Source organism: Hipposideros armiger, unplaced genomic scaffold (genome assembly GCF_001890085.2).
Source record: "Hipposideros armiger isolate ML-2016 unplaced genomic scaffold, ASM189008v1 scaffold_184, whole genome shotgun sequence".
In the NCBI taxonomy this organism is placed as follows: Eukaryota; Metazoa; Chordata; class Mammalia; order Chiroptera; family Hipposideridae; genus Hipposideros; species Hipposideros armiger.
This window is the reverse complement of record NW_017731534.1, coordinates 473,002-488,359: the sequence shown is the minus strand read 5'-3', so window position 1 is coordinate 488,359 and position 15,358 is coordinate 473,002. Positions and strand designations below refer to the sequence as shown.

Below are 15,358 nucleotides of genomic sequence, written 5' to 3'. Positions count from 1 at the left end.
AAAATGGGTAATCACCTACTCATACACCTCCTCAATGAAAACCAAACAGGAACAAACAAAAACTTTTATGACATCCAGAACCTCCAAAGAAGGAAAGAGAGCTAAGCAAAAGTTTTGAAATGCTAAACCATATCTAAAAGTAAAGAAAATGCCTTATACTACAAGACAGAGGTTAATGAAGCAGAAAAATATTCCACAATATACAGTCCCCTGGAAGACCCCCATGAAATATATTAGAGGCCCACAAAATGCTAGGCGGGGATGGGAAGCACTGATTCCTCTTTAACTAAACTGAAAGAAAGGATGGTTGGAGAGTATCAACATCTTTTAATGGTAGCAGAAAACCTAGCTGGGTTAGTCTTCTATTTGATAAGTGCCATGCTCAATTGACCAACTGAGTTTTTCATCTTTTATGAGACCCAGAAAAATCAAATAAAACAAGAAAATATCCAAATCTAGAAGCTTAATATAACAAGATTAGCCTTACAATCAAATCACCTTAGTCATTTGATCAATGGCTATGATTAACTCACTGAGATAAGGTGTTCTTGGATGATCGTTTTCTCTTATATAATAGTGTTGGGTGAGTGAGTGTATGTAGTCACACAGCTTTCAGTTTTTTCTGACATACTCTGCATCAGCCTTTTTATAATGATTCTATAGTACTAGGATTGGTCATCCAGGCATCTGAGGTAATGCAATGGTAATGCTTTGCTCACTGTTCTCAAAAATAAATAAATAAATAAATAAATAAATAAATAAAATCTCCAAAGTCAGTGTAGTCACCCAAAGTAAAAAAAAAAAAGTAAAAAAGCTTCAGAGACAAAAGAAAGGGGCCGAAACCTTGAGAACCATTAAATGGCAAATGAGAAAACTCCTCCCCACTGAAGATATTCAGGTGTATAAAAGGCATGCAAAGGCATACTTAAGACCTAGAACATCATTGTCAACCTTGAGTCTTCTGAATTTATTTTAGCTCAGAAAAAAAAAATGAGCGCCAAGACTGACGTGATTCAGAAGTGTTTGTGGTCTGTGTGCCTTGTGGGCCTGTTCATCCCTGACACCCTCTCTCTAGACTGTGACTTGCTAGGTAATCACTTGTATAGACTCACTTGGCGAAACCTGAGGTTTCTGAACAGTAGGAACAATTCATTTCCTGTGGAGTGTCTAAGAGAAAGCAAGGCTTTTGAGTTGCCACAAGAGATCCTGTCATACACCCAGCCTCTGAAAAGAGACATCAAGGAGGCCTTCTATGAAATATCCAAACAGACCTTCAACATCTTCAGTCAATATACCTTCCAATCCACTTGGGACAAGAAACACCTGATACAAATCCAAATTGGACTTGATCAGCAATTGCACTACCTGGAACAATGCTTGAAAGAAGAGGATATGGAAAATGAAGACGTGACAGAGATGGCAGAGGATGAGAGGAAACATCCAGGAGCTACGGTCCCCCAGATGACCAAGCTAAAACTAAAGAGATACTTCCGCAGGATAGATAGTTTCCTGAAAGACAAGAAATTCAGTCACTGTGCCTTGGAGATCATCCGGCTGGAACTCATAAGATGTTTCTACTACTTTCAGAAATTCACAGCATTCCTCAGGAGAAAATAAGGTATAGTTTTAAAACTAAAATTCCATTTCTTTCCAAAATGCCCTTCTCCTCCATCTTCATTTTAAGAATTACTGTGCTATCCTTTATGCCTGCTATTGGCTGAATTGGTGGTGGTTTATGTAATGTTTACTCTCTCTAAAGTTTGGTCTTGTAATATCAGCCATGTTCACCTCTGTAAGAGATGATGCCAACCATCCCCTGGGTGACCAACTCTTGTTAGAAAGTCCTGAAGGCAGTTTTAATGGAATAAGATTCTCTCTCCATCTTCTACCCTCTGATCCTCTTTCCTTTTGCTACTTTGTACTTGCTTTGTTATACTACCTTTGAACTTTACCGAGCCAATGGCTAGAAAACACAGATTAGAGAATTTTGCAAAATGTAATGCCTCGATGGTTGTTAATTCGATGAAAAGTTGTTAATTCGATGAAAGTTCAATACCTTAAAACAGTTTATACAAACTTCCATGGAGTTAAAACCCTCCCTTTCTCCCTGAGCTCTCCAAACAAAAGGAGAGGGGCGTGGTTCTGGCCCATTTGTTTCTCAGCTTGGTTTGTTTGAAATGATACAAAGTTTGTAAAATGATATTTTATTATTTTAAGAGAGTGAAGATCCACTCTCTGATATTAGATGGTTTAAGTAGATGACCATTAAGCTCTTGTTCAACCTTTGAGAGCCTATGATTCTAAAGCAGAGAGCACTGTTCATTCCTAATGCATATTATTTGATTTCTACATCTAACAGCATGCGGAAAAGTATCATATCTGCTTTCATTGTTTTGTGTGCCTGGAGTGAAATGCCTACAATCATACTCTGGAAGAATTTCATATTGGATTTTCCAAATTGGAAGACCATGTTCTGTCTGTCAAGTAAATTAGTCACTCTAATCATACATGCCACTTTTATATATTTTATCTTTTTAAAAGTTAGGTTGTACCCAGATTACCTAGATTGTTTACTTAAATTTTCTTATGTGGTCCTTCATCATTCATCATCTGGCTAAAATGAGTTTACTCTTCCTTTTGCACCTCCACCCCATTTCAGAATCATCTACCCTCAATCAAGAACTAACATAGAGACTGTGGCTACACAAATCCACAAAAGACTGTGAAATGTACCTGGTTCTGGAGGGAGACCTCTCCTGCTATTGTTTGAACCGTATGCTGCTAAACTGTTTAGATTCAAGATTCATCCAAGTACAGGGCTCAAATTGTATAGCCCAAAAGAGAAAGACTTACGATAAAACTGAGGCAAATTTCCGTCCAAAAGTTAGAAGAAATGTTTAAAGGACAAGAACAAATTGTGGATCATGGTGTGCTGGTGATCAGTGAAAGGATCAGACCACAAAATGAGTTAGCATCATCCATTTAGTAAAAACAACTCATCAACAGATTTGTTCTAAATGGAAACAAATGAACACAAAACAAACAAAAAACAGTATTACTAGCTGTAGAGGAGTTGGGGCATGCAAGCTACTAAGCAGAAAGTATACACTTGGTATTTTCCATGAATTTCTCTAATAGCGCCTTTGCATGACCTCCCTAATAGCTCTATTGGGATCATGTCAGTTACTTTAGTAATTTATGGTTGCAGTCTTGCCAAATGTTTGTTCTACAAGAGGGAAGAGAATTGGCACTTTAAGTCAATAAAGACTGACTGACTATAAGGGCAGGGGCGGAAGTTAGAACAGCGTGCTTTTACTAATAGCACCTCTAGTCAGAAAAAAGGAGAAGGCGGCCACTGAAAAACAGATAAAGACAGAAACTGGCATCGTCCCCAAGGAAGAAATACTGACAGACAATATGTGTTTCATCTCATTTATGATTAAAGAAATGCAAAAGACGACAACAAGATACTCCCCATCAGTCTGGCAAAGATGTAAAAGAATGATAAAATACAGTGTGAGTAGAGTACAGGGTATAGGGAAAAAAATCCTCTTGTCAGCTGTTGGGGAGAGAGTAAACTGGCATAAGTGTCCTACAGGACGATATGACAATCTTAAATATCCTATAAGGGGCATCACCACCTTTGACCTAGCTAGCCTATCTCCAGAAATTTATTCCAAGGAAATAACTGGATAAAACGTTCATGGGAGCCTTGTTTATAATATACCTCCTCTCTTTGTTTTCATTTTTACTTCTGTGTATTTTCTACAATAATTGGGGGGAGGGGAGGTTGTTTGTTTTTATTTCTATTTTTTTTAATAAAATGAAAGAAACTATAGAAGCTTATCTCCCACTGTTTTTCTTCCCAGGGTCCGGCCTAGCTGGGACAGAGCACGGACCTCTCACTTTGTTAGTGATACCCTTAAGCAACTTGAGTCCTGCTGCTGTTGCTGCTAAATTTCAAAGGAATCCTTCCTTGGGGGCCCATTTTCATAATGAAGTGTATCTAAAGTGGCTTCAGGGGCTTCAAAGATTTTATTTTATTTTTATTTTTTTGGTTGTTGGTCCCACTGGTGATATCCAAAAATCACTGGAGAAAGTGCTCTATATGCCGACCTTCCTGAGTTAGCTGTCTCTCTTGTTTTTTGTCTTTCTTAAATGGAAGAAAAAAAGTTCTGTTGAGTCAGGTAAAGGGAAAACTCCTAGAACTGTGCAGAGGCAGGTGCACAGTTTCCACTTAAAATGCCTGTGTGGGTACATGGGTCACAAGTTTCCATGGAACCTTCCTCCCTACTCTGGCTCGAGGGAGGGATCAAAAAGTGGGCGATAAAAAGAGTACAAATGAGTCTCCTTGGAAGAGATGCCGTTTGGGCGTCCCACAGAAAATGCTGGCGACACCAGTGTATGGATGGCTAAGTACAGGTATAGGTTCCAGCAGGTGCACAGACTCGACCTTCCCTCCCAGGCAAAGCAACTCTCGAGGGGTACCATCCGGGGACTGCCTTCTCAGAGTGGCCGCTTTGCTTTTGCCCTAGTTCCTTAATAAATAATCCACACTCAATAAGAACAAGTACAATGTGTAAGCATCTAGCTTGTGAGGGAAGGCAGGACAGTAGGCCCACCTGGAATCTCACAGGTGCACCCACAGGGGAACTGGGGGCCAGTCCCAAGCCACCGGTTGGCAGGGAGTTGGAAGCATGAACACTTTCGGTGGCGTCTGTGCTGTGTCCTCTGGGTCTCTTTTCTAAATACCAAGAAGAGGGGTCTGGGGTTTAAACTTGGAGCCCTACGCAAAGTCAGAACTGCACATTCATTGTGGAGGGAGCCAGCTCACCATTATTTCTAGCCAACGGCTTGAGGCTTCCTAGGTTATTTCCGTCATCATTCTCTTTAAAACGACTCGCCTGCCGTCCAGCCCTTGGAAACTCGCAGACCTCAGAGCCTCCTCAGCTTTCTGCCTTGCCAGAAGTGCCCTGATCCCATCCCGCTGCCCTGGCAGCGGCCCAGCCACACGCCTTTAGGCGGAGATTGAAATCCGCTGGAACCCACCAAAGGACACCCTGCACTAGGGCGGAACCTCGCTTTTTTCCACGCGCTCGAAATTAGCGCCCCTTTCGGATCTGCGCCTTTTGCGGTGCGTGTGGGATAAGATCTGAGATATGCGCCCTGGGCCACAAGCAGTCGAGGAGGCGGGGAAGGAACAACATTCCCTCCGCCCTCTAACCGCAAGGCCCGGGTGGGGCGGCCACGCTGGGGTCCGGATCCTGGGCGGGGGCTGGCCCGGTGGCTGGCGTGGGGGGGCAGGGGAGGAGGACGCTAGGGGCTTCCTTCTCTCCCTGAGCCCTGCCAGATGTGGGAAAGGCACACAATAGGGAAAACGCGAAGAAACGAAAAGCCGTTCGCCAGGATCTTAATAGGCTCTGTCGCGTGGTCTCTACTGGGGGGACGTCTGGGAGGGGGGTCAGGAAGGTGGGTGTAGGGGAATCCTGGAGAGTTTGGAGTCTCTGATACTTGCTTGCCAGGCGCCAGGGATCAGCCCTTGACCCGTCCTTATGAGAGGGGTCCAAAGGCAGGCAGGAGCAATCAAAGGAAAGTTAAAGGGTTTTCACCATCTTCCTCAGTAGAGGGAAAGGGAGGGGCTGGGATGTTTGACAGTTGTTGGCCCAGGGTTCAGCAGAATTTGTATGTCCCTTACACACCCTTTTCCTCCACGAAGCAGCAACAGTTCAGGGGGTGACTCGGCCGACGTAGCGGAGGGGGACTCCACAATCCCAAACCGAACCTTCTCCGTCAAGATCAATACGCCCTAAACCTTGTCCCCCTGCCCAGGCACACTTTTGTAAAAGTTTGTTTTCCCGCCACCCACAGCCCAACACGCACCCTGCAATCATCTGAGATTCGGGATGGGTTCGGGGACAGACTTGTACCCCGAAGGAAGATGGATTTTGTTGATATATGTTTTAAAATCAGGGCCCGGAGGCCAGGGTGGGGACCGGACTCTCATTCCTGCTCGGGAAGGTTGCGCCGAGAGCTAGCCAGAAGCCACGCTGCGGGCAGGGGTCTGCAGCCGATTCCAGCCCCGGAGCACGTGGAGGGCGGGCGGGGAAAGGGGGGTCCGCCACCTCCCGTCTTTCTGTGCATCTGCCCCCAGGTGCGCCCAGCACCTCTGCCCGCCTGAACACGACCGGGAGCGAGCAGCTGCCAGGCTGCGCCACCTCCCTCTCTTGGAGCGGAATCTCACTCACCGTGGGGTTTTACCTTCAGCCCGGGGCCCTGTCGGCTTCCTGCGCCGGGTCAGCTGCAGCGACTGCGAGAGGAAGAGCGCGAGCTCGGGGTAGGAGGGGCGACTCCGGTGGATCCACGAGAGGGGCTCCGGGCCCAACCAGCGCGCGGGCGAGCGAGCGCGGGGCTCCAGCTGCAGCCGCCGCGACTCCAAAGTAGCCCCCACACGCACTCAACGCGCGGCAGCTGCGCGGGGGCGCAGAGCGGGGATCCCCTGGCGGCCGCTCACAGAATGGCAGTTCGGTGGAGGAGAGGAGTCAGGTCGCCTTTGGGTCATCTTTCCTTGGGAAAGAAGTAGAGAATGGGCAGTTTACTGGGGCTCCCAACCATAAGGAAAAGACCTTGACCCTCTGGCCAGGGTGGCAAGAAAGATATCGGATCAGAAAGGATGCGTTCTGGGTCCACAGCGGCCACATCCAAGGGACCTAGAGAGGGGGAAACCCCTTATCTTCTCCAAGATTTTCTGACTTGTTGAAAAATGCCATGGACTGCCTGATCGAGGGGGAGCATTAATTATTTGGAAATAACTTTGAGATTCTGCCGGGTTTATTAGAATGAGCTGGGAGTAATGAAATGAGCGCGGATTTTGAAGACCAACCCACAGCCTGCCACTTTGTACTTGTGTGTTCTTGGCCAATGACCTATACACCTCAACATTTACCTCTTAAATTTGGAAGAGCAATATCTGCCTTGCAGGGTGGTTGTAAGAGGTAAACTAAACACAGAAAGTATTCGTAGTTCACAGTAGGAGTTATTAAATATTAAGCTTCTTTAAGAAAAGAGTCTTCCATATCTTTTTATTCCCCATCTGGTTGCATCTTAATGCATACTGACTGAGGAGCACCAAATGACTAAGTATTGCATTTTGCAATTCTTATTACACATTTGAAGAGGTATGGAAATATATTGAGTAGAAATTAAGTATATGGAGAAAACGCCCTCCCCCAAAAGTAGTTTCCACAACTAGTAAAAGAGAACCTCTAAAACCACATACCAGGGTTGCCAAAAAAATGTATACATGTGACTTGTAGTCATCTTCTCTTATCGGTATATATTGAGTATTACAATTTTAATATAGTTTTTTCCTTTCTTAAAAATGTGTATAAGGGCCGGCCGAGTGGCTCAGTTGGTTAAGAGCTCGCTCAAGAGTTTGAGCTCTGAGCAACAGCAGTTCGAGTCCAGCCCGAGCTGAGCAGCCGCTGAGCTGCCAATAGGTAGCAGGATGGCTCAGCTAAAAAAAAAACAAAAAATGTGTATACATTTTTGGCACCTTCTGTATATCTTTTGCAATATCAAGTTATTTCTGATGCTGCAAGAAATAGTTAATAAATAGTCATGGTCTAATGATATCATCCCTGAATTAAATGATTTGATTTAATTCTGTAACACTTAGGCAATGCAAAGATATTGGAGATTGTATTCACAAATTCAAACATGGGGGAAAAAAACAAATACAGAAATACAGCCACGAAGCAATGTCTCTGCTCATCACTGAGTAATGTAATCTCATTTCCAAACTGCCTCAAGTCCCAGTCACTGCTTTTAAAGCTCCTTTTGATCTTTGGCCTCGTGGCAACAAGAGAGCTCTTCATCATCCAGAACTACTAGGATGGAAGCGTCTCTTTTTTTAAACAAGGCATTTACTGCATTTATTATTTCTTTTGGCTAGAGCTATAATAAATAGAGTGAAATTTGTTAATTTATGAAGACTTTATCTAATACAAATGCGTTTGCCATGGTCTTAAATTTTCTTCAAATATTCATATTCTATTGCTGTTGTGCTTTCCTAATTCTGAGATACAAGTTTTCCCTGTCCCAGGTAGCTTCATCTGTAACAATACCTATCTTACAAGACCATTTTAGATTAAAGGAGGTAATACATAGGAAATTGATGCAAATACATACAAGATTTTAGCAATGTGGAAAAATAAATTATTTAACAGATGGTATTGAAACAATTGTATAGTATTCTGGAAAAAATTAAATATAATTTTATACTTAAACTTACATAAATTTCAGATGGTTTCAATATTTAATTTATATATATAAAATAAAGCCATAAAATACTAGAAAAAAGCAAGGTGCCATCTTGCAAAGGAAGTGTCTCTTAATTGCTCTAGCTTAATAGTCCGTCTCTCTCCCTTACTGGTCCCTAACTGTGAAGAGGCTGTTTCCTGCCCAAGAATTCTCATTACATGGTCTTTTTGGTCCTGTCGAGAAGAGAGGGGAAAAAATAAGGTTTCTTGTCTCAGAAGCTAAGGCAGAGCATCGAGATCCAACTTCTGTTTTGGAGATAGGGCTCACCCTGCTGGGTGCAGATGAGCAGGGCTTGCACAGGGAGAAGAAGGCAGTCGATTCTAATCAACAAACATTAATGGACTGTCACAGCCTCTCTTCTTCTGTTTGAGCCTTGCCTGTAGGAAAAGAGGACTTTCATCCCACTGCCACACCCTTAGTGGCTCCGTCCCTGGGGAGGAATGGTATTTATGGCAATTGGCAGGGACTTCAATATTTCCTGGATAAATTTCACCATTCAGTACGTGGGGTCCATGATTTAAGCTGCCCCAGCTGTCATCCAGCTTCTCTGCCTGTGACTGGTGGCTGAGGAGGCTGGCTCAACGTTCAGATTCTGCTATGTAAGGGCCAGCATTCAAGATTCAAGCTCCCCTTGGTTCTCCTGTGTCTTAGCCTGCTCAGGCTACTATAACAAAATACATAGACTAGGTGGCTTAGGAACAACAGTAATGTATTTCTCACAGTTCTGGAGGCTGAGACGTCCAAGATCGAGCCACCAGCAGATTCAGTGTTTGGCGAGGGCCTATTTCCTCACAGACATCTTTTTGCTGTGTTCTCACATAGTAGAAGGGAGTAAGGAAGCTTTCTCAGGCTCATTTATACAGGCCCTAATCCCATGTATAAGGGCTCTGCCCACATGACCTCCCAAAGGCCCTGCCTCCGAATACCACCAACTAGGGAGTTAGGATTCAACAAACGAATTTTGGGAGGACACAGACATTCATCCTGTAGCATCCTGGGCTCCATCTCATTCTCAAACCCAGCTTTTATCAGAACCTTGCAGGGGTATCATATGGCAAATTGACTCCATCATGAATTGAATAAGATACTGTTTCCCACTGGCTATTACTCCTTATGTCTATGCCTCTTTGCTTCTATGGGAAAACAATCTGAAGGGAAAGAATGGGGGAAGGGGAGGAGGGTTCAGGTACCCAAGTTCACCCAAACTGAGCTGACCTCCTACCTCAAACGTTTCCAGCTGCTGTCTTCCCCCTCTTTGCATATGGCCACTCCAACCTTTCAGTTACTTAAGGCCCCAAATCATGTAATCGTCTTTAACTCTTCTCCTTTTCTACTCCAGCTCTTATCTATCAGCAAATCTTGTTGGTTTTACCTTCAAAAAATAACCAAGAGCAGACCTCTTTCCGCCACCTCCACAGCTACATCTGGTCCAAGCCACGAACCCCTGCAGCCTCGATTACTGCAATAGCCTCCTAATTGGTCCCCCTGCTTCGTCTCCACTATGTTCTCGTCTCAATACAGCAGCCAGTGAAATTCTGTTAAAATGCATGCCACATTATATCACTCGGCTACTCAAAATCCTCCTTGGGTTTCCTGTCTTACTCAGAGTAAAACCAACACAAACAGGCATCTTTTTTTTTTTTTTTAAATATCTGACCTCGTCTCCTACTACTTTCGTCATTATGAATTCCACTACATCCACACTGCCCTCTGTGGTTTCCAGAAATGTCGGTTAAGCTCCTACTGCAGGGCCTTCATACTTGTGTGTTCTGCCAGGAACACTCTTTCCTCAGATACTTCATGACTTTCTAGCTCACCTCCTTCAGCTCTTTGCTCAAAAGTCACCAGAGGCCTCCCCTTTCAACTCTATTTAAAATTACTATTACCACCCACTTTCAACACTCCCTATCCACATTCCCTGCTCCAATTTTCCCCATAGAATGTACTGCTGTCTGATATTCGATATATATGTGTGTGTGTGTGTGTATGTGTGTGTGTGTGTGTGTGTGTGTATATATATATATATATATATATATATATATATATATATATATATTCTCCTGTCTTTTTCTGTAACATAATACCACAAACTTAGTGGCTTAAAACAATTCAAATTTATTATCTTATAATTCTGAAGGTTAAACTCTTAGGTCTCACTGGGCTAAAATCAAAGTGTCCCCAGGGTTGAATTCCTTTTGAAGTCTATAGGAGAGAACCAGTTTCCTTGTTTTTATCAGCTTCTAGAGGCCACCTGCATTTCTTGGCTCATGGTCCCCTTTCTCCATCTTCAAAGCCAGCAGCAGCAGGTCGAGTCCTTCTCACAATGCATCACTCTGGCCTTTCTGCTTACTTTTCTACTAATAATGACCCTTGTGATTATATTGAGGCCATCAAAATAATCCAGGATTATCTCTCTATGTTAAGATTAGCTGATTAGCAACATTAATTTCCACCTACAGCCTAATTCCCCTTTGCCACATAATGTAACATTCATAGGTCATGGAGAAAAGGGCATGGACATCTTTGGGGGTGGGGGGGGGCATTATTCTGTCTACCACACTCCCTTACTCTTGCCATTAGAATATAAATTCCATGAGACAGAGATTTTTGTCTGTTTGGTTTATTGCTCTATTCCTAGACTATCTCAATAAATGTATAGGTACGTGCTATGGCCTGAATTGTGCATCCCCTCCTCCAAATTCATATGTTGAAGCCCTAATACTCAATGTGATAGTATTTGGAGATAAGTCCTTTGGGATGTGATTAGGGTTACAGGGGCTGATTAGGGTGGGGCCCTCGTGATAAGATTAGTGAGTTTAGAAGAAGGAAGAAAAAAAAGAGAGCACTCTTTCTCCTCCTCCATGTGTGGACACAGCAAGAAGGTGGCCATCTACAAACCAAGAAGAGAATTCTCACAGGAATCCAACTGAGAGCCACCATGATCTTAGACTTCCCAGCCTTCAGGACTGTGAGAAGCAAATGTTTACTGTTTAAGCCATCCATTCTCTGTGTTTCTTTTTTTTATATATAACAGCCTGCACACACTAATGTAGCACTCAATAAATATTTATTGATTAATTAATGAAGAGACCCCACCATAGGTTATTGTAAATACTGGGCATCTGTTGTGCACCTACAACGTGCTTTCTAAGCACTTTACATGGAATCTCACTGAATTATCACAAGATCCCTCTGTGGTAGGTACAGTTGAGAAAATTATAGACCAGAAAGTTGAAGTAATTTGCCCACAGTCATGCACCTGGTACATTGTGTAAGCAGGTTTGAGACTTGGCACTGTGATTTAAGCTCATGGCTGTACCCCTCACACTCCTCTGCCACTATCATGTTGCATGGGCAACCCTGGATTTTGCCCTCAAGATGCCTACAATCTAATGATAAGAATGACAAATACACAAATAAGAATAATGCAAACAAGACTATGGGAGGAAGTGTAGAAGAGGCCAAGACTTTTCTGTGGAGCATAAATATGGGAAAGGTTAAGTTTGGATGAAGCCTATTATGGGGAACTTCGGGGAGACTGTGGCATTGGAGCTGGAGTTAAAGATGGTGGACATCGTTGGAGTTAGAAAGGTTGTTTCAGATAGACAGAACAACAGGAGTAAAGATACAGGAAGGTAGAAAAGTGCTAGATGTGTTCTGGAAATCAAGATTAGTATAGCCGGTATGAGGATTAGGTGTACAGTTAGATAATGAGGGCTGGGATTCCAAATGCTAGGCTAGGGATCAAAGGAAATGTAATGATTTTTGTTAACAGTTACTAATGGAGAAAAATTGCTTCAGGGAGTTAGTTGTCAAGAAATGTCTGAAGCTATAACACAAAAGGCAACAAGTAGTAGAGAAACATAGACTTCTTGCTGGATAAAGCTGCAATGAGGTGGTTTGGCAATAGAATCTGTTTGCCACATTATAAAAGGGCAATCATGGACCTATAATTCTGGGTCCAGGGCATAGCCTCACATTTCTTAGGCTCAAAAGGTCCTAAAAGAAAGCACAAATGGATAATGAGACAACTGGGCCATTTCTGACATTTGGACAAGCATGGTTTTCACTATTTTCATTTCACAGATGAAGTAACTAAGGCTGGAAGGATTAAGCGACTCTCTCAAGATTACACAACTACTAAAATTGGGACATTGATTTTGGATCTCATGGCCATGAGTACTCTGTGTGCCCTGACTTGGAAGTGGAAAAGGCCACAAGGGTGTGTTTGTTCAAAGTGAAGTTGTCAGCTAATAAACTGCTTCAGATAATTCTCTCCAGGTTCCTATGGAATAAGTCAGAGGAATTTCTTTTTTTTTTTTTTTAAAGATTTTATTGGAATTGGGGAAGGAGAACAGTGTTGGGGAATTGGGGAAAGGAAACAGTCAAGTTATTGTCATTCAATCTTAGTTGTGGAGGGTGCAGCTAGCTCAGCTCCAAGCCTAGTCACCATCCGGCCACCCATCGGCAGCTCAGGGCAGCTCAGCTCAAGGTGCCATGTTCAATCTTAGTTGCGGGTGGGTGTAGTCCACCATCCCATGGGAAGGCGAACCCCACAACCTTGTTGTTAGGAGCACGTGCTCTCACCAGCTGAGCCATCCTGCCACCTGTTGGCAGCCCAGTGGCAGCTCAGCTCGGGCGCAGCTCACTGGCCCCTGTGGGAATTGAACCTGCAACCCTGTTGCTCGTGCTCTTAACCAACTGAGCCACTCGGCCGGCCCGAGAGGACTTTCAATAGGAGCACTCATGACTCTTCTTTCCGAGCTCTTCTAGGGAAAAAAGAGGAGCCAGGATTGACTGGAAGGTGCACTACAGTGGTACAATGTGTGTGGTAGTAAAGAGAATGGGCTTCAGAGTCTCTCTGGGTTCAGCTCCCTCATCTTATAAAATGGCGGAAGTACGATAGGTAGTTGTTGTATGGATTCAATGAAGGTATGCATGTAAGGTGCTTAGCACAGTGCCTGTCATGTGGTTAGTGCTCAGAAAACAGCACCTCCTTTCTCTTTGCAGCCCATCGTTCTCACATCACCCTCCCATCGCCACATCCCCATGAAGGTAAGAAACCCCAGCATCCAGCATGTGTGACATTGCACACTAAATCCAGAAGCCTCACTGTCCCTTAAGATGTCATTTCCTGGAACTGGAAACAAGGAGAGTAGATTTCTGGGTGGTTCAATCTAGAATGAATAACATTCACATTCTTTCCCCAAGTCAGTGCAAATTACTTTTCATCAATTTCAATTCATGCTTTATACATTTCCTCTAAGAAGAAAGCCATGCTGGTCTTCAACGGTGTATGAGAAAAATCCCAGAAAGATTCTATTGCCAAGCCACCTCATTACAGCTTCCTCTGAGAGGGTATCAAAGAGCAAAGGGATATCAAAAGGGTGTCACCATGGCAACATCATAATAGATTGCAATGGAGTAAAGGTGGAAAAGAATGTTTGCATAGTCATTGACAAACAGACCCACATTGCTCTGGAGAGCAGTGCTCAGAGTTCAAGGGCTACTCAAATTAGATTTGGTGAGAGGCTATTCCCATTTATTTTGACTGAGTCTGATTACCCAATGCCATTGTGTGCTAACTGTGATTGTCAGAGGCAACTTACTAACAAACAGCAGATATCATCAGAGCCCCTCCTTTCATCCCAAACAATGAGAGTTCACAAATCTAAGTGTCTACCTAACTAATATTCAACAAGAAGGCATACTGCGTCCTTAGTTTGATTTTGTTTTCAAAACCCTAACTAGTCAGAAAGCTAAAGAGATTGTCTCAGTGCTTTATGGGACATCTCTGGGTCCTGAGAATGAATGTGCATGGCTCTCTCTAAGCACTGAAATAAGGGCAATTCAAACATATGAAAAAACAAACTATAATGTATCTTTTTAAGCTATTTCAAACTATGACAAGAATCAATGTTATGTTAAAGCATGTTTTCTGCTAGCATAATTATTAACATATATAATGACACTTGATGCCTATAGTCATTTCCTCTGAAATCCATATTACATCAACCCCATTTTGAGGAAGTGGAACTGAGTTATAGGAAGGTGACAGAGCCTGAGGGCTGGGAAGCACCCATGACACTCTTCCAAGTTGTATCAGTGCAGCTGAAAAAGATGGTGCCGTTTGGAATCATAATGGATATTTATCTACTTCAGCTCTGTAGAAATAGAGTGAATGTTCTTTCCCAAGTTATTTTTTAGTTACTTTTATTGAAATGTGAGCGTGATCTTACCTCCTGCTCTTAGGATCTGTTTGTATTTTTCATAGTGGCCAAGGCCCCTTCAGATCTTACTACCAGACTGTGGGGTTTTGTTTGTTTGTTTTTTTAACACTTTGATTCTTTAACCAGTGACACTTCTCAGGAGATGCACCTGTTTTTACTCTGGGCTGACACAAGCCAGGTATGATACATGTGTGGTCGGCTTCAGTCCTTTGAATAATGGAGAGGAATTGTCTCATCATAAAGCAAGTCAGCTCAGATGTGATGTCAGGAGGGTTAGTTGTCAGGAGAATGACAGTCTAGGGTAGTCTCACCTAAAGACATCATAGCCTGGATCCCCCAAATCGATTTAAGAGTGAGACTTCAGTACCTTTCTAAAATGGGAACATCAGACCACTGTGTGCTTAATGGTTTTGGAAAGTTGTCCTCTCAAACTACTTACATACAGGAGGATAGATAAGAGGATGGTGCAGCACAGAAGCTTCCAATTGGATCCCAGCCCCCTCCCTCTTCCAAATAGGAAAATAATGAGTGACAAATGCCCACGACCAAGGCCAACAAGTTAGTCATTAACTCCCACCTACCCTGTAAGCAAACCAAGAAAAGTCTTGTGCCTCCTCACCAATCCTTAGATGTCTGTGGAAAGAAATGAAAGAAATAAACTTTTCTGCTGTCAGATGGAAGGTGGCCATTGAAGAGCAGAGAGCCTCTCCACACCACCCCCTGCCTTCCTGGCATTAAACAGTAAATAAGATTTTCCTTTTCCCATGGTAATTAAGGCAAGACACAAAAGTGAGAGTATCATTCATTCC

At 43.3% G+C, this 15,358-nt stretch overlaps 2 protein-coding genes across 3 annotated transcripts in view; one reads left to right on the top strand and one right to left on the bottom strand.

Moving 5' to 3' along the window:
• Positions 1-7,280, bottom strand: part of MOB3B (MOB kinase activator 3B) — a 189,861-nt gene extending 182,581 nt beyond the window's left edge. Inside the window, exon 1 of one of the 2 annotated variants that reach the window (XM_019652690.1) lies at positions 6,246-7,280. The gene's annotated coding sequence lies outside the window, so the exon portion shown is untranslated. The remainder of the gene's footprint in view (positions 1-6,245) is intronic. The other variant, XM_019652691.1, reaches the window with a different exon arrangement.
• Positions 991-1,617, top strand: IFNK (interferon kappa). Its single transcript, XM_019652692.1, has one exon. It carries the CDS (start codon positions 991-993, stop codon positions 1,615-1,617), a length of 627 nt encoding a protein of 208 aa, XP_019508237.1.
• Positions 7,281-15,358: the final 8,078 nt, after the last annotated feature.